The 27,859-nt window shown below is 45.1% G+C and overlaps 2 protein-coding genes across 2 annotated transcripts; both read right to left on the minus strand.

Moving 5' to 3' along the window:
• Window positions 1–933: 933 nt before the first annotated feature.
• On the minus strand, window positions 934–9,683 carry LOC120285346 (arp2/3 complex-activating protein rickA-like). The gene is made up of 2 exons (XM_039297475.2): window positions 8,987–9,683; window positions 934–1,069 (listed from the first exon to the last, which is right to left on the minus strand). Exon 1 carries the CDS (start codon window positions 9,681–9,683, stop codon window positions 8,988–8,990), a length of 696 nt encoding a protein of 231 aa, XP_039153409.2. The 3' UTR covers window positions 934–1,069; window position 8,987.
• LOC120285344 lies at window positions 6,247–8,981 on the minus strand. Its single transcript, XM_039297472.2, has 2 exons — window positions 8,647–8,981; window positions 6,247–7,516 (listed from the first exon to the last, which is right to left on the minus strand). The coding sequence occupies exon 2, from the start codon at window positions 7,378–7,380 to the stop codon at window positions 6,247–6,249; it is 1,134 nt and encodes a 377-aa protein (XP_039153406.1). The 5' UTR covers window positions 7,381–7,516; window positions 8,647–8,981.
• Window positions 9,684–27,859: the final 18,176 nt, after the last annotated feature.

Consider the following 27,859-nt stretch of genomic DNA (forward strand, 5'->3'; position numbering starts at 1 on the left):
TGCCGTCTGGCGTTCTTTATTCGGCGACTGCTACCCTTACCTCCCCGCCCCTCCGTACCTTAAGGCGGTAGCGCTGCCCGCCAAGCTCGAATAACTTGGCCCAGTGCACTCTTCGCTTCCGTGCTCCTTGTCGAGCCGCTTCCTCGGCCACCCGGAGCGGCTAGTCTTCCGTTGGCACCTCCCTCCACTTCTGCCCGTCCAGCGACGCCTGCCTGCAGTGGCATGGGCGCGGCGGCGGTTGCCGCGCTTCCGGGCACGACGTTTGCCTCGGCAGCCTTGGTGGTGGCGGCGCCTCACCTGGTGCAGGCCAGCTCCACTTCCTCTTCTCCGGGTTTGCTTCTCCCGGGCTCTCCTCCCTCGGGACCTCCTTCTCCGGCCTCTTACCCTCTGCTCGGGCGCATAATCGCGGATCGCGTGACTCCTGGTCCGGCGTTCTCCAGCCGATCGCTTCCGCCTCTTCCCAAACCCGGGCTTCCGGCGCGTCCTCGGTCTCCATCGATGCGGGCCACGTCCACGTCACCGACTGTTGGTGCCACAGACGCCCTCCCATCTCGATCGTGCAGACCACCTGGCCGACGTGTGCCTGCGGAATCTCCCACGCCTGTTGCCTGTCATATCGTGGGCATTCCCCCTGCTGGGGTGGTGGTGTCGGCGTGCGACGTTGCGGCGGTGGTGTTGACGGCGTGCGCGTCGGCCGTGGTGGCGTCGGCAGCGGCGCCGGCGTCGGCTGCGGCGGTGTCGGCAGCGGCGCCTGAGTTAAGTCCGTGATCGAGGGTGGAGCCTTTTGTGAAGATATGATGTGTAAATGTATGAAGGTTTTTAAGTTTCAGCAGATATTTGTAGTGTGAAGATTTCCAATAAAGAATACGACTGACTTTCTTGAAGTTCAAAATCAGAGTGAGGTTTATTGTCAGAAAGTGGCTACTCGAATACTCCGTTTCCATCTTATACATAAGTACATAGGTTCTTAATTGTAAGCATAATGAACATGCCGACTCGGCATGTGGCTGGCTAGCTGGGGACAATGTTGCAGTGCGACTTTTGTGCAATGTCAGCATTCGGCCGGAATGTCAGCATTCGGCCGGATGCGGTGTTCCAGTTGCCGTCTTCCCGGTTGAGTGTCCGACGATTTGTTTAGAGGCGTGGGGGTTTAGGGGGTGGGGTGGTAACTCCTCCCCCCCCAGTTCGAAGTGACGGCCATAGCGAAGGTATGGATGGCGCGTAGATTGGTACGTGATGATCCTCGTGGATGTGGACGATGTGTTTCGTTCGTCGGTGCAGCCATAAGATGACTGCTAGGGACGTTACCAATCCGAGCAGAGTGTAGAGTGTCCAGGTGTGCTGTATAGTATTGTGATGGACGGCCAGGATTTTATCCATTGTTTGGGTGGCTTCGAGGTGCAGTTTTTCTAGGCTTAGTACCGTAATAGTGGTATTCCTAGTTACTTTTCGCATGGGGGGAAGATCAAAATCCGTCTGTTCAGGGAACGTGTCAACCGTGCCGTCGTAATCGATACCGTTAATCTGTATTGTTTCGTTAATGTATCTGATGATGGCTGACCCCATTATTGAGAGCTCGGAGCCGTTTGTTAGGGATACCTTCAGTTTGTTCACGTTGAATGCGAAGATGTAACCTCTCTCTGCCTCGAACACGTCGGTGATGGGGCCGGTTTCCCGTACATCGCAGGAACTGTTTTCTCCGTTCAAAAGGTGTTCCAGGCATGTGTTGTTCTGTGGTGTATCAACGTAGAAGTTCTCGTCGCACAAGAATGTATTATCCAGTTTGGGGCATTTACGGGTCATATGAAATTTCTTATTATTAATATTATAAGCTAGGTAATTTGGGGTTATTACAAAACATGTGTTATTTATTGGTAATGGAACTAGTCTGGCGAGGGTATGAAAAGGTTGTTTAAAAATTGGGACTTTGATATTAAAAATAATCTTTTGTTCGTAGTTTAGTGTATTCATTTGTAGGAAATTGTATATACTTTGTTCATTTTTGACTGTGATATTTTGTTTTTCCAGTATTGTTTTTATTTTATCCATTTCTTGTTCATTTAGGATGAACTTGGGAATTATATTTATTTTCGCCAATAGCATACTTTCTGTTATGTCGTTTAGGTGGTTAATGAATAATTCTATGTTATAATTAATCCTATTTAAATATTGTATTTCTTCCAGAAGGGTATCTTGTAAGTTTAAGTGTTTGTAGATTTTGTTTTGTGAGGTATCAAAGAATTTACTTATCAAAATTTGCTCATTATTTATATGGTCCGTGATATTTTCGAACCGGATAAGTATTTCGTTGTTAAACATTACTTGTTTTTGGAGATTGTCATTACTGACCTCGGAATTTTTCTTTATATTGTCAAGTTCTTCATGTATTTCTTTATTGTCGTTGGCATCCATATTGCCGGTAACCACCTTTACTAGACTCCCCAATCCGTTAATCAAACCCCGTTTGTTTCTATATGAAGGTGTAAGGGCTTTGAGCTTTACTTGGGCTTGGGTTAATTTGGCTTTTAAAATTGTGACGGAGTCCGTCAACGTGGAATCGGGGTTAAATTTATTAATGGTCAGATGGAATTGTTCCATACATCTGCTGTAGTCTTGTAGGTTGATTACATGACTAATTATTTTGTACCTCTCAATTAGTAAGGCTTTCCCTAGTTCTATCCTGGCTATAGGGGCGTTATCATTTAAATAATGGACATGGATAGCCTGAGTTGGCACAAGGGTGAACCTGAAATGGTAAGTTAAAAGGTAGTGGGGTCAGTTATTATCAGTGTTGGGTACGTTGTTGCTTTTGTCTTTTTTCAAAACTGTTTTTCGAATTTTTGATTTGTGTAGTTTTTGATTCTTAGTAGTTATCAATGTATGACCTTTGTCGTGTTTGACTTTGTGAATCGAAAACCTGGGTGTAATCTTCTTACGTCTGTTTTCCTTCCTAAGGACTAAAGTGTCTGGTTGTAGGTCTACGGGGTCTGTTCGGGTTTCATTTAATTTTAGGGTTCTCCTAACTACGTCATTTGAAAGTTTGTCCGTGATGAGGGGGTACAACTTCTCGCGAAATTCATTTAATTTCGTTAAGTAGTCGTGTTCGTTATTGAACTGGATTGCTTGGTTGAATATATGAGTACGTCCGTTAAATAGTTCAAAGGGGGTATGTTTAGTCGCAGAATGAATAGCGTTATTATATGTGATTAAGGTTTCGGACATTATCTCGTCATGTTCGCTATTGAGTTTCTGTTGTTTCCTGACGTCAAGTATTATTCTGTAAATCTCAGTTAGTGTCGAGTGAAGCCGTTCAACGGGAGAGTTACTAGAGGATTGTTGAAAGGACGTAACGTGCAGGTCAATGTTAAATTGAGTGCAGAACTTATTGAACATATCGCTAGCGAATTCTGCTCCCTGATCATAGATCAGCTTTTTGGGAATACCAAATTGGGAAATGAAATGTTTTAAGGCTTTAACTACGTTAATACAATTCCTATTAGTTATAGGGTAGGCAGCCGCAAATTTAGAAAATTTATCGATAATAGTAAGGTTATAATTTTTGTTAATAGTATAAATGTCTATATGTAAGATGTCCAACGCTTTTGAAGGTAGTTCGGATATTTGGTAGGTGATCTTTTGAGGTTGTCTGTCATATTTTAATTTTAAACATGTTTCGCATTTTCGAATTAACTGAGTTATTCTCTCCTTCATATGTGGGAAGAACTGTTGTCGTTTTATGTATAAATATGTTTCATCGATCCCTCGATGGTTACTATTACAGTGATAGTCGGTTATAATTTTTTCGATCTCCGTACTATCAGTAATTTCGGGGAGGAAGATCAAACATCTAATGAGTTTAAATTGACTGTGGGCTGAGAAGTAGGTTTGGTAGGCTTGTTCCACCATTTGAAAAATGTGGTCGGGGGCAAATACCGCGCATGTCTTGTTTGGTTTTAACGACTGCCTAAGAATGCAAACTACGTCGTCATACTGAAAATTGGGTTTACAGAATTCCCTCCTAAGTTTGTGTTTAAACGGGGTCAGTGTGGCGTAATTTGTATCTGGGGTTATTTTGAACAGGAGCTGAATATTAAAATCATTAAGGGGTTTCTCTGAGATGGGGCAAACATTTTGAGGAATTGATAGGGCTTCGTTATGGTTGACAGAGGCCTCTGGTCTACTGAGAGCATCAGCAATTACGTTTTGAGAGCCTTTCTTGTAGACGACTTCGAAATCGTACTCCTGAAGCTGGAGTCTCCACCTAACTATTTTAGAATTTGGTTGTTTGAAATTCATTAACCAAGTTAGTGGTTTGTGATCGGTGATTATGGTGAATCTCCTGCCAAAGAGGTAGGGTCTGAAGTATTGGACCGCCCATATAATGGCCAGCATTTCCTTCTCAATTGTGGAATAATTTGTTTCCGCAGCCGACAAGGTTCTACTAGCAAAACATACGGGCCTATCACTATGCACCGGCCCTTGGGATAGTTAGTGTAAAAGGTTTTGTAAAGTCCGGGTATTGGAGGATTGGGTCGTTAGAAAGTAAGGTTTTGCAATATTCAAAGGCCTTTTTGAATTCATCATCTATTATGATCGATTTATTGTTTCCCCTTAATTTTTGTGTCATGGGTTGGGTAAGTCTCGCAAAATCTCTGATAAATTTTCTGTAATATCCCAACAACCCTAGGAAAGACTTAATTGACTTTTTACTGTGGGGACATGGAAAGTTTTTTATAGCTTCGATCTTATTGGGATTTGGCCTAACACCTTCTTGTGAAACGATGTGGCCAAGGAATTCTGTCTCCCGCCTGAGGAAGTAGGATTTTGTGAGTTGGACTTTAAAGTTGGCAGATCTGAGTCTTCCAAAAATAGTTTTCAAGTGTATGAAATGTTCTTGTAAGGAGGTTGAGAAAATTATTATATCATCTAGGTAAACTGGGCAGATAGTTCCGATAAGGTCTCCAAAAATAATGTCCATCACCCTTTGGAATGTGGCTGGGGCATTTTTGAGGCCAAACGGCATTCTAATGAACTCGTAGTGACCCCCCTCTACTGTAAATGCAGTTTTGGGTGTGTCGTCGGGATTCATTTCTATCTGATGGAATCCACTTGCCAGATCAAGTGTGGAGAAATATTTGGCTTTGCCCAATCTGTCTAAGATATCCGCGATGTTAGGTATTGGATATCTATCGGATATAGTCTTCTCGTTGAGTTTTCTATAATCGATAACTAGACGCCATTTTTGCTGTCCCGTAGGAGTGATTTTCTTTGGGACGACCCAGACGGGGGCGCTCCACGGGGAATAACTGGATTTGATAATGTCCTGATTTAACATTGCCTCTATTTGTTTTTTGACCTCCTCCTTATGAATGTAAGGATATCTATAAGATTTTGTATGAATGGGGGTGTCGTCCGTGGTTTTAATCGTGTGTGTAATCTTGTTGGTGAAGGTCAATGATTTGTCTTCATTGTAGAAGATATCTAGATAACTTTTGCAAAGTGAAAGTAGGCTTTGTTTCTCTTCAGAGGAGAGGTGATCGACGCCAAGGGCTTGTAACGACGCTGCGGAGTTTTGGGGCTGTGGGGTGTCTGAAGTGATACTGAAAAGTTCAACATTGTTGGCTGTGAAGTATGGCATGCCTTTTATCGGGCTCTCGAGGTACAATAACTGATCCCTCTCGCTATAGTTTGTGATAACGAAATTAGCAATATTGTTTTGGGCATTATAAATCCCGTCTGTTATTATTAAGTCATCATTGATTGTAATTGAATCGATGTAGAAGTCGCCCTGTTTGGTTTCCACTGGTAGTGGCAAAATAGTTTTCGTATGTCCAGAGATATTAAATACGTTTGAAGTTAAGTTACTGTGGGTCCATAATGGTATAATGGTACTTGGGGTTTTTAGATTTAGGTTAAGTAAATCTATTTCTGTTTTTAGGTAAGATAATAAGTCCATTCCTATCAATCCGTCAAAATAAGAGTGGAACTTGAAAGGTAGAAGGGTCATTTTGCCCGTGATTTGGAATTCCGGTGGAAATGGTATAGAGACGTTTTGATAGATTTTAAAACTGTTCAGGGCTGTTTTGAGTGTTATGGGCGTATCTAAGGTCACACAGTTCTTAGGGTCGACATATTTTGGGTCGATGAAGGAGTGTGTAGAGCCTGTGTCAATTAAAAACTTCAGGGGGTTTGTCTGGGATAGTTTGATTTTTATAAAAGGAAGCGAGGGGCTGTGCGTGGCTGGGCTTATGTACCCTGTTGGTTTCCCGAGGCCGTTTGCTGAAAATTTGAATCAGGTTGAGGGTTCTCCTCTATATTATTCAAACTATGTGAAGGTGCTCGAAAGGGGTTTGATGTATTGGCCCGGTTGTCATTGGTGCCGGATTGGGGTGTGCGATTGTGTGAATTAAATGGTCTATTTTGGCCAGAGTAAGAGTTAGAGTTAGAGTTAGAGTATGGTCCCCTACGGTCATTTCGGTCGTTACGTCCGCTGCGGTAATTGCTGTCGTAGCTATTTCGGTAGGTTTTATTGTCTGATCCATTGGGTCCCTGCTCTGGTCTGTTGGTTCGCTTGTTTTGTGCCCTATATAAGGTCTGCTCTATTTGGCATTGCTCGTACGCCTGGTCAAGTGTAGAAGGGGACTTTATCCTGACGAAAGTCTTGAGAGGTTCCTTCAAACCAGTCATAAAAGCATTGAGACAAACCTCGTTGTAGACAACCTTTTTTGCATCTACAACAGTGTTGTTGTGTTCGCTGTTCTTGAGTATGGAGAAGAGTTGGCTTCTCACCTTTGATATACCAAAGAACAGTTGGCCCAAGGTCAGGTTGTCCGAAAATGTGTTAAGCTCGCTTAACAAGTTGGCCTCGCTTTTCTTGCTCGAGTAAAGGCGGATGAGATTGCTTTTAATCTCATCCCAAACCAAGGGGGTATTCGCCAGTTCCAAGGCTTCGTCGGCCCTATCAATGATTTTGTTCCTGATGGTCCTCAGAGTAAGCAGGCCATACGGTGTTTGGTCAGCTCCCCTGATGAGCATCAGGATTTCTTCTACGCTAGTGATAAACCTATCCAATAGACGAGGTGTACCATCAAAGGTTGGCAAATGCTCAACAAATGCCATGATATCTTTAGGCTTGAACGTAGTTGAAATTAAGGAGCTAATACCACTGACAGTGGGCGCCAGAGGGGATGGAGTGGGACAGGCAGAATCGTTTCCCGAGTCCATTATGGGGGTTTGGGAAGGTATTGATTTGGGTTCTTCCGAAATCGGGGGAAGGGAGTCAGGACGTCTAACGGGATGTGGGGGCCTATTAGTGTTTGGTGGAACTCCAACAACTGAACGTGTAGTTTTCCTAAGGTTGTAAACGAACTTTTTTGACATTAAATTTGAGGTTACTTAATATATTATGTATGATTGAAAAATAATGAACAAATTCCTTGTTTACTAGAGTGTATGGGTGTGTAGATATGATGTGTATAGGTGTCTGTCTTTGGCTTTATATTTTCCCTTTTATGTTCTGCAATGTGATTGGTATTAGTATTTGTTTGATATACAAAATTACACAATGAAAGGAAACAAAATATATCTGTATATGTCGACTTCTTTAATACATTTGTTTTGGTTATTTTGAATGTGCAATACATGAGCGTACCAACCCATTGTAGAAGAGTGAAAGGCGAGAACACTTGACGATACTCAAGCGTTTTCCCCATACCTCGGCTACCCAGACATGGGTGCGCCACTACACATGCAGCGTCGTTGTCGCTGTGGTACGCAGAATGAGCCTCGCTTGGTTTGAAATGATTTTTGCTTATGTTTTGATTTTTCGCCGACGTATGGCAGTGTACGTTTTGAGTGTACAATGTATTAGAGAGCCTTTGGTGCTTCGTTTGTTTACCACAGTGGCATGGTGATCAGCGTTACAGTACGTGAATGTATTGGATTGTAGTTGATATTGTATGCTCAAATATATAAGTGTATATAGAGGCTTTGGCGATGCCGTGATGATCAGCGATAGATTCCACGTCAGCGCGGCAGTACGGTACACTTGCACCTTTTTTTTTTATAAAAATTATGACGTTTGGCAACGTATGGACATACCGATGGCGTGATGATCAGCGATAGATTCCACGTCAGCGCGGCAGTACGGTACACTTGCACTTTTTTGTAAAAATTATGACGTTTGGCAGCGTATGGACATACCGATGGCGTGATGATCAGCGATAGATTCCACGTCAGCGCGGCAGTACGGTACACTCGCACTTTTTTATAAAAATTATGACGTTTGGCAGAGTATGGACATACCGATGGCGTGATGATCAGCGATAGATTCCACGTCAGCGCGGCAGTACGGTACACTTGCACTTTTTTATAAAAATTATGACGTTTGGCAGAGTATGGACATACCGATGGCGTGATGATCAGCGATAGATTCCACGTCAGCGCGGCAGTACGGTACACTTGCACTTTTTTTTGTATATTTATTTATTTTATTTTTCTCTCTCTTTTTTTTCCTGTGTTTGAATGTATGTTTGAGTTTCATTTGGTACTTCACAACTTCAATTTTGTTTTATAAAAATTTGTTCCTAGTCACTTTCAGTCGACATCTTGCATATAGTTTGCTTCGTTTCTTACATGTTTACTTACAGGTAGGTGATTATTAATAGGTAGGACATCCTACCGGCTGCGCCAGTTAAGTCCGTGATCGAGGGTGGAGCCTTTTGTGAAGATATGATGTGTAAATGTATGAAGGTTTTTAAGTTTCAGCAGATATTTGTAGTGTGAAGATTTCCAATAAAGAATACGACTGACTTTCTTGAAGTTCAAAATCAGAGTGAGGTTTATTGTCAGAAAGTGGCTACTCGAATACTCCGTTTCCATCTTATACATAAGTACATAGGTTCTTAATTGTAAGCATAATGAACATGCCGACTCGGCATGTGGCTGGCTAGCTGGGGACAATGTTGCAGTGCGACTTTTGTGCAATGTCAGCATTCGGCCGGATGCGGTGTTCCAGTTGCCGTCTTCCCGGTTGAGTGTCCGACGATTTGTTTAGAGGCGTGGGGGTTTAGGGGGTGGGGTGGTAACTCCTGCGCTGGCGTCATCCGTGGTGGTGTCGGTGGCGGTGACTGCGTCGCCGTCATCCGTGGTGGTGTCGGTGGCGGTGACCGCGTCGCCGTCAACGGCAACGGCGGCTGCGGCGGCGGTGGTCGAGTCGGCGGCGGCGTCAACGGCAATGGTGGCTGCGGTGTCGGCGGTAGCTGTCTTGCCAGTGGCTGCGTGGGCTCCGGCTGCTCCGTGGCTGGTGCCCACAGTGCTTCCTCCTCCTCTTGCAGCCGAGCCAAACGCTCCTGCCATGCGGCCTCGGCGTCGGCGACCTTTCGCGCGTCCACCATCTGCTGGAAACGCCGCAGGGTGGCGACTCGTGCCTCCATAAATCGTCTCATATCCACCGGATCCTCGGTGATGACCTCGGCCACGCCCTCCGTCTCCGCCATTGGCTGGTCGTCCTCGAGCTCGATGTCCGGAATTTCCTCAAGGTCCCTCCGGGATGAAGATCGCGACACCAGGGGTGACGCCAGGAGCTGGAGGTAGAAACCGGAATCCCTACTCCATATCCCCCCGGGCTGTTCCCCGGCGCCGTTCTCTCGTACTTCCCGGACGTGAAACACGTGTGCTGCCATGGTTATCTCAAATTGAAAAGACCAGCTCGAGCCGCGCTCTCCGCGACGAAACCTCGGTTTTGCTTCTGCTCCTTGTGCCGTTATTCCGTGGGCCTGTACCGGTAACGGATCTTTTCCCGTCCGTATACTCGCCTCCCCCGGAATCCGCAGCTGTGTGTGTGTGTTAACCGTTAACGGTTCTTGGCTGCGTACCCTCCCTGTCCCGCTCTCGCGCTCGGACGGGCCTGTGTGTGTGTGTGTTTCTGACTTCTGCTTCGTATCGATACCTTGTATCGTCTTCCCCCTTTCCTCCCCAACGATTTGATTTGTGTTTTTTTTTTTTGTTTTTACTCCTCGAAGTCTCCTGGCCCGTCGGCGCCCGAGTTACCTCCGGGGGAGCTTCGCGGGGTATTCAAATGCATAAAAGAGAAGAGCTGATCCAGAAGGTAGCCACAGTGATCTCCGGAGAGCTTCGTGGGATATTCAGATGCAGAGAAGAGAGGAGCCGATCTTGAAAGTAGCTACGGCTGTCAGGGAATTCGATCGGATTGAATATTGGATACGTCTACAAGTGTTTGTCTTTATTTTTTGGTCTTAAATAAGCTAACAGTGAATATGTATATGTGTATTACAATGTTGGAGTTCTTAGAAATAAAGTATCTGACGCAGCAGAAATAATGTTAACAAATATGTATATGGGATTGTATGCGCTGCGTTGTCTGTGCGAAGGGAATGCGGTGTAAGCTTTTTGGCGGATGTCGGCGGCTGACTCGTCGTTGATGTTTATGTTGCGACTTTGTATCGCAACGCTTCCCGGTTCGATGTCTTCACTTGTGAAGGCGCGGTGGTTTAGAGGGAGGGGTGGTGTATTGTACTGATGGGTCGGTAACTCCCGCGCTTCCCGGCTTCAGATCGCTGATGTGAGCACTCTTTTCTTTCTTGGTCGTTTTGTGTTCTAGGACGCATATAACTGGTGACGTGAATTTCTTTATCGTGTACGGCCCGTCAAATCTTGGGGCCAATTTTGCCGCGAAACCTTCGGCTGCCTTTGACAGGTGGTGCTCTTTGGCCCATACTGTGTCCCGCACCTTGTGTTTCCACGGCCGTCTTCTGAGATTATAGTGACATGCCTGATCCTGTGCCGCCTTCTCCATATTTCTCCGCACCAGTTCGAAAATTTCCTTCAATTTTTCCGCATTTTCCGCCGGTGTCTGGATGCACTTTCCGGTCCCGGTCGTTTTTTCGTCAAACAACGCGTTGGGCAGCCTCGGCTCCCTTCCCTGCGTTATGAACGCCGGCGAGTATCCTGTGGTCTCCGCCACACCTGTGTTGACCGCCAGCTGCAGATCCGGCCAGTGCTCGTCCCATGTCCTCTGATCGGCACCTGCGAATTGTGCGATCATTGTTTTGACGGTCCTGTTGGCCCTTTCCGTAGGGTTCTCTTGCGGAGTATATGGAGCCGTGAGCTGGTGTCCTACCCCCAGCTCCTTCAGAAACTTCCTGAACGCCCTACTTGTGAACTGCACGCCGTTGTCTGTGATCATCACTTTGGGCACTCCGTATCTGGCCACTATCCGCTCTCGAACGGCCTTTTGCAGCGTCTCAGTGGTCGCCCTTCTCACAGGGACGATCTCGGTCCACTTTGAAAATCTGTCCACCAGGACCAGCAGCTTAGAATTCCCATGCTTCGATCGTGGCAAAAGGCCCACGAAGTCTGCGCACACGGTTGCCCATGGTTCTTCCGGCACCTGTGTTAACATCTTCCCGACCGCCTGTAGCTGGCTGGACTTGTACTTCATTCAGCTCTCGCAGTTTCGCACATACTTCCTTATGTCCCGATGCATTCCCGGCCAATGATACCGGGCTGCAATCCTGGCAATCGTCTTGCGGCTTCCCAAGTGTCCCGCAGTTGGCATGTCGTGGTTTTCGGTCATGACAAGCTGTCTCTGCCCGACCGGTACACACATCTTCCATGATGCCACCTCCTCGTTGCCCGCCCGATGCGGTATGTGCCGATACAGCTTGCCGTCTTCCTCCAGATAGTCCGGAAATTTTTCTGGCTGCTGCTTCACTTTTCTTCGCATCTCCTCCAACCACCTACATTCCTGCTGCTCTCTCGGTTGTCCGTCGTCCTCCACGCTCACTCTTTGGCTCGTCTCCTGCAGTGGTTGTCTTGAAAGCGCGTCAGCGACGATGTTCAGCTGGCCCTTCCTGTACGAGATTTCGAAATCGTACTGTTGCGGCTCCAACGCCCACCTCGCTATCCTGCCGTACGGACTCTCGATGTTATGCAGCCATTTCAGAGCCATATGGTCCGTGATGACCTTGAAGTGATAACCCTCCAGGTACGGTCGCAACTTCCTGACCGCCCATACTATTGCTAAACATTCCTTTTCCGTTGCCGAGTAGTTCCTCTCCGCTGCGTTCAGCGTTCTACTGGAGTAGGAGATTACTCGCTCGCCTCGCTCGGAATGCTGTGTAAGGATTGCCCCCAGCCCATAGTCGCTGGCATCCGTCTTCACGTTTTCGTGAAGTCTGGCACGTTTCGGCGACCACGTTTCGGCGACCAGTCTGGCCTTGACGGCCTCGAATGCGGCTTGGTGGGCGTCTTCCCATTTCCATTTTGCCTGCTTCTTTAGGAGCGCATTCAAAGGCTGTACCAGCGTCGCAAAATCGGGCACGAAGCGTCTGTACCACGATGCGACTCCCAAGTATTGCCTCAGCTCCTTCACGTTTCCTGGCGGCTTCAGTTGCGCTATTGCCGCTACCTTCTCAGGACCCGTTCCAATACCTTGATTCGTCACGCGGTGACCCAAGTATTGTAGCTCCTTCCTAAAGAATTTGCACTTATCTACATTCACTTTCAGGTTCGCCGCCCGTAGCCTCTTGAACACCTCCTTCAAGTTGCGCATGTGTTCCTGCAGCGTCCGTCCGATCACTATGATGTCGTCCTGATATGCGAACGCGAGCGGCATCATTTCGGGCCCTATTACTTGGTCCAATGCCCGTTGAAACGTTGCCGACACTGAGTGCAGTCCGAATGGCATCACTTTCCATTGGAACAGGCCCTTTCCCGGCACCGTAAACGCCGTATACTGCCGGCTGCTTTCTTCCAACGGAATTTGCCAGTATCCGTCCTTTAGGTCTAGACTGCTTATGTACTTCGCCTCCTTTAGCTGGTCCAGGATGTAATTTATCATCGGCATCGGGTACGCATCCTTTACGGACCTTGCGTTTATCTGCCGGAAATCCACGCACAGTCTCCATTGCCCTGTTTTCTTTCTCACCATCACTATCGGTGAGCTGTACGGGCTTCTAGACGGCTCGATACATCCTTTTTCCAGCAGCTCGTCGACCTTGGCGTTGATCTCCACTTGCATCTTGGGGTTTTTTGGGTAGTACCGCTGCTTGACCGGTTGATCGTCCTTCATCGTTATCCGGTGCTCTGCCACGGTTGACGTCCCTTGAACGTTTTCTAAACTAGTCAACTCCGACCTCAAGAATTCGTCCACGTCCTCCTCTGAGAAGTCAACCCTCTCCACGACTGCCACTGAGAGCTTTTCCTTTGGCCTGCCTTGTCCCGTTGAGCACACTGGTATTGTTACGGTCAGTCCGGCGCACTCCACCCGTGCTCCCACTCTTGTTAGGAAATCCCAACCCAATATCAGTGCGTCGATTATGTTGTGTAGGATCAGCAGTTGCATCCGAACGGTCCTCTCGCCGAGACCTATGTCGACTTCGATCATCGATGTGACATCTTCGTACCGTCCATCTGCCATTCTAACTTCTCTTCTGGTAGGTAAGACTTCTCCTGCCGCCTGCAACCTGTCCGCCAGCTCCTCGCTAATAAAGCTGGCCGTGGCTCCAGTGTCCACCGTGGGTCTATCTCTACTCCGTCTATGAGCACTGTGGCGGACAGTTGCCTTTCTTCCGCCTTCAGATTGCCCATTAATTTTGAGGGGCAGCATCTTGCGAACCCTGGTTTCCCCTCTGAGGCTGGGGTCGCATGGCGTTTCCCGATCTGTGGCAGCATTCCGAAGTCCTTGGCCCGATTCTCCCGCAGGTCCAGCAAAAGTTGATTGGCCGATTCCTGCACTCCTGAGACCAGTGGCCCTGACCACCGCATCTTTGGCAGGCTTGTGCTGGGTTTGGCACGAAACCGCGCCGCACTGGGTCCGGTTCTCTTCTGTTGTTGACGTTCCTCGACGGGCCTGCGGTGTCATCCTGGCACCTTCTGCACACCGCGTTCTGATCTCCCCTCGGGAAATCTCGCTGGTGGCGGGCTCTATTATTCTGCTCTAAATCGAACCGTTCCCTTTGGGGTGTCCAGCTCTTAGAACTCGTCGGCCAGAGCCATCAGGGCATCCAGATGTCGGCACTCATACGGGCGTATGAACATGCGTAAGGCTGGCGTGCTGTTTTCCCTTATTCTTGCCAGCGTCTCCTTCTGCGACATTCCTAAGGGCCGCATCAGGGTCTGCATGTCCACCATGTAGTCCTTAAAGTTTTCGCCGTGTCGCTGCTTCCTCTGCCTGACCTGGTCCGCCAGCTTTGTCATGAACCCTCTAAGCAGGAAAAATTCCTGGAAGCTTTGTATGAACTCGACCCATGTCTCCCAGAACTTGTTGTTGGCAATAAACCACTTCAGGGCTCTGCCCGTTAGTAGTTCCGGCATCGCTCTTGGGATCTGGTTGATGTCGAGTCCATATGTCATTGCTGACCATTCCACCTGTTCCAGGAACTCCAGCGGCTTCTCGTTCCCGTCGTAACGGAAACGGAGCCTGTCACGGCTGGCTTCCCGCCGCTCCCTTCTTTCGCGGCTGCTGTCTCGGCATTCCTGTCCGACCTCCTGCCTTTCAGATCTGCTTCCGCTGGCCTCCGCCATGCTAGCGAAGTCGAGGCTCCTCACCGGGCCTTCTACGCCTGTGACTTTCACCTCTACGGCCGGTCTCCTTCCATACTCCTTTTCCAGTGCTTCTATGATTGCGACCGATTCAGGCTCATCTGCGGTCTAGTCGAAGAACTCGGACAACGTCTTCCGCATTTCCTCGACCAAACCTTCCAGCTTTATCCCGAGTGCTCTCGCTATGGCGGGAAAATCATCCTTCTTTAAGCTGTACAGCCTCGACTTCCCCATCTTGCTTTGTTTTCCTTTTGCCCGGACAATCACGCTTGGGCGCCAGATGTAACGAACTGATTTTCTTTATTTCGCTCGCTACTGATTGCAGCGGCTAGCTCAGAGAGTTCGTGCGTTCGTCTCACCAAATTCATGATTTGTGTGATTGCCCGACCATGGAAAAGCAACGGGTTCTTAATATAGCCGTTTATTCTGCTGCTTATATTATATTTTGGAAATCTCACTACTCCTGCGGCGCTTCCCTTGCAACACCTTGCCTCCGTGGTACTGCTGGCTTCTTGACGTGGACGACGAGTCGGCCCGGCCGGGACTAGGATATTATGGGGCACGGTGTATCGTCCTGGGGCGAGGCAACGCTCGTCCTGGAACCACTTGTACCGACCACTGACTCCACTGTCCTTCTCAAACCCGCTGCGTCGCAGTCGTATCGCTAGAAGACCACCCGCCGGTCGGTCTGGGTTTAGGATGTTATGGGGTTAGGGTGTATCGTCCTGGGGCGAGGCAACGCTCGTCCTGGGACCACCTATACCGACCACTGACTCCACTGACCCTTATGGACACGTCGGGTTCTTGCCTTAGCTTCTGAAGGTCCTTCTGCCGGCCGGAGTGGATGTTATGGTGCAGGGTGTATCGTCTTTGGGCGAGGCAACGCTTGTCCTGGGACCACCTTTGCTAGCCACTGACTCCAATGATCCTTACGACACGTCAGATCCTTCTCCTCCACGCCCTGGATCTCCACTTGCTTGTGGTGATTCGTCCTTCTGAGTCCTTCGGGCTTCTTGCCGCCCGATGCTTGCACTGCTCCTTTTCTTCTCGTTTGACCGCGCGTTCACACTTCCGAGATCCTTCTGTTAACACTCCGACGCTCGGACTCCTTCCGCACTCGATCTCACTGTCTCATTAACTGTCCTCCAGCCGTGCTCGCGCCTACCCTTTGTAGGCCGCAGGGATCCCGTTATTTCCCTTTTTGCGCACGGCCCGCTCGGGTACAAGGTCCACGTATTGTGCCGTTGATTCACGGTGCGTCCTCTTTGCTCACGCACCGTTACCGTTTGACCTGTCTGCCCTTGACTCGCTGGGGTCCAAGGTCCACAGCGGTACCGTTAGTTCACGGTGCGTCCTCTTTGTGCCCGCACCGTTACCGTTCGACCTCTTCGCCCTTGGCCAGCGGAGTCCAATGTCCACCGCGGTACCGTTAACTCACGGTCTTTCCGCTTTGCCCTTCATCGCGGCTGTTGCTAGGCCGCTCCCCTACACGAGATTTGTGGGGAGTCTTAAGACTCCTCACAATATTTTCATATGACAATAATATTCTTAGGTATATTTATAAACTTATATGCTAAATACAGAGACAGAGTCAAACTAATTATCATTATGACAAAAGTTGTAATTCATATAATTTGGAAAAAGTGGGATTCATGGGATTCTATCACTTCTCTTGTTTGTAAACGTGTGATATTGTTGGTGATATAAATCGTTTGTGTAAAGTCTGCTAGATTGTTAGAAATTAGGAATTCGTCTATTTGCATGGTACAATTTTTAATTTTAATTATTTTGTTTCCTGATATTAATATTTTATTGTTTGTACAATCTTGATTAACAACTTTTTCATGAATATTCCATGTTATAAGCATATTTTCTTCTATATAATTTATTTGGAAATTTTTATGGGTTTCAATATATTTGCACTGGGTAAGTTATTAAGTGGAGTGGGAGGTTGGCAATAATATATCCCTCGCCGTTGTCTCCCAGTGTAGGTAGCCGATTGGCTGTTGCTGGTTGTCCAGTGGGGGGCCGGTTGGCCGTCCTGTTTCTATGATGAAATAGGATGATTACGTTGGAAGGAGACTGTCCTTCAATACCGCTGGCCTAGAGACTCAGCCGGTATATTTTGTAATAAAAAGGTTTAACGGCTAAGTGCCGGAGTTTCGTTATATGAGCTTGTGCTCTTTATTAATTGAATATCAAATCAGAACTGAACTTAAGAACTAACAAAAGCTCATGCATGACCGGATGCCCGTGGCAGACCGCTGACCATGCACATTTTGCAGAAGTCATACGATCGCTGCTAGCCAATGGGACAAAGCCACGGCCCATAAGGGCGCAATATGTTGGCTCAGCTCTCGGGCCAATTAGGGTGGACCCAATTTGGGGTGGACCATACATGAGTGGAGTAATAATTATAATATTAAATGCTTAATATTAATAAATTATGGGTAATAAAATGATTAATATTAATAGGAGGAATAAAAATAGGCCTGCTGATGCTAACCTGGGAGTTCGTTGTTAACTGGTATGCTCTTGTTTGATGAGTCCAATAATACATTTGTCAAATATTACCCTATTGGTGTTGTTTAGCTATTGAGCTTTTTCAATAGCTGTTGCGAATAATAAAAAAGCGAAGAAAGTTTGTTTTTATTACGACAGTTTTTATTTTGCGAATTGTTATTCTTTTACGATAGCGACAATGGACTGCGTAAGTTTGGTCTTTTCCGAAACACAAAGAATTGGCAACTGGCGGGCAGGCAGCCGAAATGCAGCGCCCAAGCTTAACCTAGCTACCTAACAACAACAAACAAGGAATGAGCGCCGTACAGATAAATGCGGAGGAGAACAGCGATTTGCACTATGGGCATCGCAACTGATACCACTGACTAATTTGGCTTATAATATTAAAGAATATGTGATTAGTCTACTGCACAGTTTTGGCGGCTGCATGACCCAACAGGTGTCTTTATGAAATACTTGGTTATTGAATATGTATAACTTATCGAATATTTGCTCGGTTGGAATATAATTATATTCATTCATCTGGGTACGGAACAATTTAAAATATTGGAATTTTTTTGACTTCGCTAGGAACGTGGGGAGTAATCAAAATTTCGTTCGTGTCTGTCTTAAGCCAAGTTGACGTTCTTTAGCATTTTTTCCAAATTAACGTGTTTTTAATAATCGTGTTTTAGTAACTTTGTGTTGAAGATTCCTAGTCTAGTTAATTGCATACCTAACTCTATATCTTCTATGTATTCTGTGAACTGTTGTAGGTTGAATATAAGTATCGCCATTTGTTGGTTTAGTTCTTTTTCTAACTTGAGCTTATTAATTTTGTCTATACCGCTGTTGATTACGTCGATAATCATGTTTAGATCATGAGTTTTCATGGAGTCTTCTGACATGTTGTTAATTCTTTCCTCTAGCTCTTCTCTGTCGCCTTCATCTAATGTACCAAATAAGTATTTATATGCTTTCCCTACTACGTTCAAAAGACCTCTTTTGCATCGAATAATAATTCTTAATCCATTTATTTCTCGTTTAAGTTTATCGACTAAATACTGTATCTGTGGTATGTTGGGATAGTCGTTTGTTTCAGTTACTAGATTTTCGAACATGACGGAGCGTAGATTTAATCCAAATTGTGAAGCGAGTCCATGTAGTTTTCCTCTTTTTGATTCTTGCCGCTGCGTGTGTGTGCTTTTCCTCGTTCTCTTCTCGATAGACACGCACGGCCACACTACTATCAGGGCCACACTCGATCTCAATGTTATTGAAATCTCACAATCGATTACAACTCGTCCTATCGATAAGTCTCGTGAACAGTTATAGTAACTTATGTAGTTACCGCTTTATTTAATTACTTAGTGCAATATATAATTGTTTTATACCGTAAGCTTGTTGCGCGGCGGAGTTGAAGTTTCAGTGTGTCCAGTCTGACGATATCACAAGATATCGTCCTCCAGGAAAGGTCTTGGCGTTAGTACCTGTTTTCGCCGTGATGCCAGACCGGGCTTCAGTCTGGGCGCCACATCTACTCCCCCTCCAGTGACTTCGCCAGGTGGTGAAGGTAACGGTATAAATTCTGGAGCTGCAGGTGCAGGGCTCTGTGGTGTAGGTGGCTGCGAAATCTGTTGGTCAGGCGGTGGATCCTCGTGGTGGTCTTCGCAAGCGTCAGCTTCAGCTAAGAAGGCAGGCTTGAGGAGATCGACTGATATGGCCTTCTCTTGTCCATGAATGCTGATGATGTAGAACTTGTCATCAACCCGGCGTATTACCCGATGAGGTCCCGTGTAAGGCGGCTCGAGTGGTTTCTAAACAGATGCCACTCGCTTGAAGACGTGCGTACAAGTTCTCAGGTCCTTACAAATGAAAACAGGTGGTTTAGCGTGATGCGCTGCAGGAGTAGGTCGGGCTGCCCTGATATGTTGACGTAGTTGCTCGGTTAGTCGGTGATCCTTGCTGAAGGCGGTTGGAGTGTGCGATTCAAAAAATTCGTTGGGGATACGAATAGTGGTGCCAAAAAGCATTTCGGCTGGCGATGACTGGAGGTCCGCCTTAAACGCCGAGCGCAGCCCCAACAGAACTGTAGGCAGGAGATCCGGCCATGCTATGTGAGACTTACACATCTGGGCGGCCTTGAGGGTTCGGTGCCATCTCTCCACGATGCCATTTGACTGATGGTGATATGCGGTTGTACGAATCCTTTCGGCTCCAATTAGTTTAGCCAGCTCAGCAAACAATGAGGATTCAAATTGAGTTCCCTGGTCCGTTGTTATAGTGAGTGGGCAGCCAAACATGCAGATCCACTGTGTATACAGAGCTGTCGCGACAGTCTCCGCGGTGATATTGGATAGTGGAATAGCTGCAGGCCATCTGCTGAAGCGGTCGATGATGGTAAGACAGTAGCGTAAGTTACGGATTGTGGGAAGTTCAATCAGATCGACGTGAATGTGCTCGAAACGATTGTCAGGAACATCGATCTTCTCCACCGGGCTGCGTGTGTGGCGATGGATTTTGGCCCGCTGGCAAGGAACGCATTGTCGAGACCAGAGGGTGGCATCACGGTTAATTGCTGGCCAGACAAACCGCTGTTTAAGTAATTTTGCAGTTGTACGGCCGCTGGGATGCGCCAATCCATGTACTGCATCAAAAGCTTGGCGTCTCAGACTTTTGGGTAAATATGGCCGCTCGCGTCCACCCGAGATGTCACACCAGATGTCTAGGTTGTCGATGTTCCTAACTTGTAGAACCAGGGACGTGGTTTGAGAGAGCTCAGCCATTTCATCGTCGGTTTGTTGGGCCTCGAATATCGCTTGAGCACTGAAGCTAGACGGCATGCTTATGGTGTTGATGCGTGAGAGGGCGTCTGCCACTGCGTTGTTTTCCCCGGGATTGTACACTATCTCCGTTGAGAATTGGGAGATAAAATCCAATTGGCGGAGTTGTCGAGGCGATGCTTTGCTTGCTTTCTGCCTGAAAGCGTATTGTAATGGTTTATGGTCGGTTTGGATGATGAATGGACGACCCTCTAGAATGTGCTTGAAATGGATGATACCAGCGAAAATAGCCAGGAGCTCGCGATCATACGTGCTGTAGCCTTGCTCTGCCGGAGATAGTTTCCGCGAGAAAAACCCGATGGGACGCCAAACGTTCCCGACTAGTTGTTCGAGAGCAGCACCGATCGCTGTATCGGAGGCGTCCGTTTTAAGGGCGAGGTGAGCCGATGGGGAAAGGAACGTAAAATTCCTTGCTTGCAGGCCTGGAATGCACTCTCCGCAGGGCCGGTCCAGGCTATTTCGCGCTTGTCATTTTTGGTTGCGCCTTTTAGGTAGTCTGTGAGCGGGATTTGAGCCTGAGCTGCGTTTGGGATGAGGTGTCGGTAATAGTTGACCATTCCCAAAAACCGGAGCAATTCCATGATAGTTTGAGGCTTGGGAAAATTGTTGATTGCTTGCGTGCGCTCAACAGGGGGCTTGAATCCGCTCGCGTTGACCCTAAGAAAATAACCTCACTTTTACCAAATTGGCACTTTTTAGGGTTAATTTGGAGGTGGTTCCTCTGCAAAATCTCAAAGATTGTCTGGAGGTGCTTCAAATGCTCCTCATGTGTTGTGGAGAACACGATGATGTCGTCCATATAGCATCCTACGAATGGAATGCCACGAAGCAGGTTGTCCATGTGGCGCTGGAAGGTTTGCGCTGCATTGCGGAGTCCAGGTGGCATGCCGACAAACTCGAAAAGGCCGAACGGTGTAGTGACGGCTGTTTTCGGAATATCATCTGGAGCGACTGGGATCTGGTGGTAGGCACGCACCAAATCGATTGTGGAGAAAACCGAGCATCCATGCAGACGTTGAAGAATGTCTTCCCCATGGGGAATCGGATAGCGATCTGGAATAGTGGACGCATTAAGTTTGCGATAATCCCCAGTAGTACGCCATTCGTTGCTCCCCTTGGGGACCAAATGAATAGGACTGGCCCATTGACTGCTGGAGGGACGAAGCACTCCTTGCTGGAGTAAGAGATCGAAATCTCGGCGTGCCGCTTTTAATTTTTCGCCTGTAAGCCGTCTTGGCTTGTCGAAAACAGGTGGGCCAGTTGTTTGAATGCAATGCGCAACCTGATGCGCAATGTGGGTTGCTAAAGGCACATTAGGACGTGTGATCTGCACAAAGCGACTAAGAAGATTGGAGTACGGGCGATCTATTCCACTGGAACTTTGCACGTTGATTGTAGAAACGTTGTAGAGTTTTGCTTCTGCAACTTCTCCTTTGGTCGAAACAGCTTTTGAGGGATCCATAAGCCGTTTACCCTTGAGGTCGAGGATGAGGCCGTGGTGCGTGAGGAAATCTGCTCCGATGATTGCTGATTGGACGTTCGCAACGACGAACGACCAGGTGAAGTTACGCCGTAGGTTGAGACCAAAAGTTAGATTTAGCGTGCCGTAGGTATCAATTATAGACGTGTTGGCCGCATAGAGTTTGAAGTTGTCTTTGCGACGATGCAATCCCTTGATTATCGAAACAGGTATAAGTGAGATGACTGATCCGGAGTCGATAAGGAATTTTATGTGGGTATTACGATCGATTATGTGAAGTCGGTACTCCTTTGAGATGCGAGTGCTTGGAGGTCTGCTGTCACCAGTCGCCTGAACAGATGACAGCTTCTTTAGTTTCCCTGCTGTGGCACCCAAGCACAGGGCGAGGAGCATTTTCGTGCATTAGGTCCGAATTTGGCATGATAAAAGCATACACGTGGTGCTCGGAGTTGCTGCTGGTTGCGATCGGCTGAGCGAGAATGGCTGGGAGGCTGCATGTTCTGCAGAAGAGTTAAAGAGGCCTTGATGGCAGCGATGTCGCGTTTCAAGTCGTCCACGACACTTGTGCCAGCAGCCGGCGCGTATTCGCGGGTGTTATCTCTGAATTGTGCCGAGGAGGACCCAGCAGCCATGACAAAAGAATCGGATTCCTCTTCCATGAGATCGTCAGCGAGTGCAGTTTGCTGTTCCAAAGTTGCTGAGCGTAGGAGCTTCAAGCCCCGTTGTACGTGCTGCGGTAGCTGAGAGAGCCAGCGGACTCGCAAGACGTCTGCAGACGCGCGACCATCAGCAAGTGATGTCATTTGCCGAAGGAGCTGAGAGGGCTTCTTGTCCCCAAGGTCAAGCTCCAGTAAAGCGCGCTGCAACTGTCTGTCCGGCGACTCCGTAAATCGCTGGATAATAATCTCCTTCAGGTGCTCGTATTTGTTTACTTCCGAGGGTTGCGCCAGAACATCAGATACTTCAGTCATTATATCAGCATCCAAAGCACTGATTAAATGGTAGTAGCGCGTGTTATCTGAAGAAATGCGGCTGCATTGAAATTGCGATTCGATCTGCACAAACCATAACCGCACATTTTGCTTCCAAAATGGCGGTAGCTTGATGGTGGCAACCGACTCGACGACAGGAATAACGGTGCCTGCGCTGTTGCCGCGTTGAATTTCACCAGAGTCAGGCGAAGTTGGCGGTGCAGGCAAACAATCTCCGGTGTTCTGCATTTTGCTTATTGCGGGGTCACCAATATAGTAACTTATGTAGTTACCGCTTTATTTAATTACTTAGTGCAATATATAATTGTTTTATACCGTAAGCTTGTTGCGCGGCGGAGTTGAAGTTTCAGTGTGTCCAGTCTGACGATATCACAAGATATCGTCCTCCAGGAAAGGTCTTGGCGTTAGTACCTGTTTTCGCCGTGATGCCAGACCGGGCTTCAGTCTGGGCGCCACACAGTTAACCATCGATAGGGCGCCTATTTCAAAATATCATTCCCTTCTCCGACAAACATTAGTATTATCTTTGATATATTTATACTCAAATAATGGTATTCGTAGTTGGTTAGAATTTCCATCGTTCCTGTTTGGAATATAAGATATCCAATCTTCGCACTTATTGGATTTACTTCGACATTTTTGCATTTAACCGTTGTGATAAGTGAAAATATGCAACTAAGCATTATTAGAAAATGTGTTGTGTACTTTGCGCTTCTTTGTCTGGTCTGGAATTATGGTATTTGCTCTTATTAAACTTTTTCTGTTTCTTAAATTTTAACTTGTAATGAACGATTTTCCTGCCGCGGTTTGTTTCCTCAAAATGTTTTTAATGTAGTTAATTAATTCCAAAATACAATTGGTTGTTTCTTATCATTATTTGATTTTATTTATACGTGTACTTCTTGCTCTGTTCTTATTTTATAACTGCAACTTAGCGTGGTCTGCAGGCCGATCGCTCGTGACAGCCAAGTGCTGACACTAGCAAATTCTGCAATATGTATGTATGAGGTTCATACTCGATAACCAATGGGAATCAAGTGCGACCCCTAAAGGCGTACATTGCTGAGTTTGCATATTTAGGAATAGGATGGAATTAAGGATCTAGCGTGGTCTTAAGTTTACTTACTTGGTTGTCTTATTATTATGATTCATATTATAATTATTATTAATATTATTATCATCATTATTATTATTATTATTATTATTATTATTATTATGTTTGTATATACTACATCTCCCTCCTTTTGAAAAATAACGTAATAATATGAAGTTATTTTCAAGTATATAATATTTTTTTTTTTTTTTAAATATGTATTTACAAAGTAAAAGTTTTGTATTATAATCTTTTTATTAGTTTTTTATTTGTGGTTGGCCAACCAAATAAAATGTTAATTAAGATGATCCAAAATTTTTGTTTTAAACATCAGAAAACTAGAATAAAAAAAAAAGATTATTGAAGAAATTTTTTTAGGAGAGGCCACAATTTATAAAGTTCGACTGCCGGATAAATCCATAATACTCTTTAAATGGACTGGCAAGAAATAAAAAACGTGCTTCAAGAAATTAAAACGACTTTCGACAAGTCTTATAAATGCATGACACCAAATAGAGAAGTGCAAAAAGACACTCTCAACAAGCATGCACAGATATTGGTAAGATGCTTTAATGAAGCACGCCAATTAATTCCCAGAGAAAGAAAAAGACTAACATAAAATCATTTATCCCAATCAGTAAAATTTCTAAACAGGTTCCGTGAGAACTTGTTAAACGTCAAGTACAAACATAACTTAAATGTTACTATCCCAACGATTTTAAGCACACCTATCGGTGTGATCTGAGATCGGTGAGGATATCGAAAGTGTAGGAGAATCGGAAATAGAAATAAAAGAAGAGGATCTCCACGATCTTCAATTCCAGCGGTAATAACAATACCCGAATTACTTGAAGAAGAACTTTCAGATTCAAATACTTCAAGTATACAGGAAACAGCCAAAATGACAGACTCTGCCGCAACATCAAGGGAATATGTGCGACAAATTTCGTCCACAATACCTGAGTTTGACGGCAAAAAGTTAAATAGATCTGACAAAAGGAGATCAGGAGATGCTAGCGGTAGAGGTAATCAAGACAAAGATACTTGGATACAAAGTTGAAAATGAAAAGACCATTATCGATATAATAAATGTATTAAAAGCATCGGTTAAAGGCGAAGGCCCGATGTCATTAAAGCGAAAATGCTCAGTACACAACAGCGCAGTAAAACTGCAGCGCAATATACCACAGAGATAGAAAACCTACGTGGGTTGCTCGAAGCAGCCTGTTTAGCTATTGAGCTTTTTCAATAGCTGTTGCGAATAATAAAAACCGAAGAAAGTTTGCTTTAATTACGACAGTTTTATTTTGCGAATTGTTAAGATAGCGATAATCGAATGCGTAAGTTTAGTCTTTTCCGAAACACGAAGAATTGGCAACTGGGGGGCAGGCAGCCGAAATGCCGCGCCCAAGCTTAACGTAGGTGGCTAACAACAACAAACAAGGAATGAGCGCCGTGCAGATAAATGCGTGCGAGAGCAGCGGTTTGCACTATGGGCATCGCAACTGCTACCACTGATTAATTTGACTTATAATATTAAAGAATATGATTAGTCTACTGTACAGTTTTGGCGGCTGCATGACCCAACACAGCCTATATAGATGATGGTTTAGATTCAAACAATGCAGACAAATTCGCTACAAAGGAAGCCATATCTGCAATGACTAAGAATTGTGGGCACGATAAGCTCAAAACCATATTGAAAGCTGGAAATTTCAACACAATGAATAGCGTGATTGAAAAATACATACACTGCTGTACAGAAATGACCGGCAATTCAAATAGTGTATTATTCTTTAATAATAGAAGCCACTATCGAGGTAATAATTACCGAGGAAATTACCAAAACAAAGGTAATGGCCGAGGAAATTATAACTCATACAATAACAATTATAGAGGCCGAGGTGGTTACCATGGTGGAAACAGAGGACGAGGTGGTAACCAAAATTATAATAGAGGTGGAGGTTACTCAAGAGGTAACCAAAACCATAACTATAACACAAATCATACCCTTGAGCGACAATCTATAGTAAAACTATACAAAATTAATCTCAATTTAAGCATTTTTATACGATTAAAGAATATGAGTACCAATTCATGGGTAACTCTTTTAATAGATACAGGTGCAGAAATTTCCCTGCTTAAATGCAGAAACAATAATATTAACGATTTAAATCCAAAAAACACAACAAATATATCAGGAATAGGGCAAGGGACAATTCAGTTTCTAGGTACACTACATTTAGAAATGTGTATCGCTAATGCAGCAATACCATATGAATTCCATATCGTACCTGACAATTTTCCTATACCAGGGGATGGTATAATTGGCTTGGACTTCATTAAGAAATACAATTGTATTTTGGAATTCCACGACCAAGAAGATTGGTTCACTTTGAGGCCCAAAAATTTCAGGAACATAAACATTCCTATTATACATTCACTAGATAACGTAATAATTTTGCCAGCTAGATCAGAAGTGATTAGAAAGATTAAGCTAACATCTACTGACACACATGTCCTCATCCCCAACCAGGAATGGCAACCTGGCATAATAATAGCAAGTGCACTCGTAAACACTCAGAACGTCTTGATTCGAATTATAAATACAACTGAAATAGACGCTATAGTTAGCAGCGCAAATATAAAAAACGAATCATTGGATGATTATGATGTATACAATGCAAATATAGAAAATAGTGCACATAGAACTTCAGAAGTATTAAAACTTCTTAAATTTCCATCGTTATTCTAAAGCGATTTAACAAAATTATGCACCGAATATAGCGATATTTTTGGTCTTGAAACAGAAACCATATCAGCTAATAATTTTTATAAGCAAAAATTGAGAATAAATGACAAAACTCCAGTCTATATCAAAAACTATAGAAAGCCAGAAAGTCAAAAGCCAGAAATTCAAAGGTAAGTTGACCAAATAATAAAAGATGGCATTGTCGAACCATCTATTTCAGAATATAATAGCCCACTTCTCGTGGTGCCCAAGAAATCACTGCCTAATTCGGCAGAAAAATGATGGCGATTAGTAGTCGATTATCGCCAAATCAACAAGAAACTGCTAGCAGATAAATTCCCACTTCCAAGAATAGAAGATATTCTTGATCAATTAGGACGAGCAAAATATTTCTCGTGCCTAGACCTGATGTCAGGATTTCATCAAAAAGAATTAAACGAAAGGTCAAGAAATATAACATCATTCTCAACTTCAACAGGAGCATACCGCTACACGCGATTACCATTTGGTTTAAAAATAGCCCCAAATTCTTTCCAAAGAATGATGACTCATTCTTTCCAAAGAATGATGACTCTTGCATTTTCAGGCTTAACGCCTTCGCAAGCATTTCTGTATATGGATGATTTAGTAGTCATAGGCTGTTCTGAAAAGCACACGCTTAAAAATCTAACCGACGTTTTCAAATTATGTAGGCAACATAATTTAGAACTACATCCAGAAAAATGCACTTTCTTTGTGAAAGAGGTTACTTATTTAGGTCACAAGTGTACTGACAAAGGTATATTGCCAGATGACTCTAAATATGAGGTAATAAAAAATTACCCCCAACCAGTAAACGCAGACGAAGCTAGACGATTCGTGGCATTTTGCAATTATTACAGAAGATTTATTAAGAACTTTTCGGAGAAATCACGCCACTTAACGAGGCTTTGTAAAAAGAATGTTCCATTTGAATGGACGAGCGAATGCAAAGATGCATTCGAATATCTCAAAAGGGAATTAATGAAGCCAACACTTCTTCAGTACCCAGATTTCAGCAAACAATTTTGCATAACCACAGATGCTAGTAAACAAGCATGTGGAGCGGTATAATCTCAAGACCATAACGGTCAACAGCTACCAGTGGCATACGTTTCAAGAAGCTTTACAAAAGGCGAAAGTAATAAGTCCACTACAGAGCAGGAGCTAGCAGCTATTCACTGGGCAATAAATCACTTCAGACCATACCTATATGGTAGGCATTTCTTAGTACAAAGTGACCATAGGCCACTATCATATCTTTTTTCGATGAGAAAACCCAGTTCAAAATTAACCAGAATGAGACTAGACTTGGAGGAGTTTAAATTCACAGTAGAATACCTCAAGGGGAAAGATAATAAAATAATGTTGCAGACGCTTTGTCTCGAATAACCATCGGAGAACTTAAAGCAATGAATAGACAAATACTAAAGGTCACAACAAGATCTACAACAAGACAGAAAAATACCTGCGCAGGTGAAAAATTGCATGAACCAAATAAGAAAGAAAATATAAAAATGCCCAATATTCATCAGATAATCAATAACATTGATGCAAAAAAATATGTTATACTCAAAATAGACAAGCACAAGTGTTTTGATATGACTAATTTTT

This window comes from Drosophila simulans, chromosome X (assembly GCF_016746395.2).
Source record: "Drosophila simulans strain w501 chromosome X, Prin_Dsim_3.1, whole genome shotgun sequence".
NCBI lineage: Eukaryota > Metazoa > Arthropoda > Insecta > Diptera > Drosophilidae > Drosophila > Drosophila simulans.

Excerpts from the sequence above, each read along its gene's own strand:
- LOC120285346 (XM_039297475.2), bottom strand. The coding sequence starts at position 9,683 with ATGGCAGCACACGTGTTTCACGTCCGGGAAGTACGAGAGAACGGCGCC.
- LOC120285344 (XM_039297472.2), bottom strand. The coding sequence starts at position 7,380 with ATGTCAAAAAAGTTCGTTTACAACCTTAGGAAAACTACACGTTCAGTT.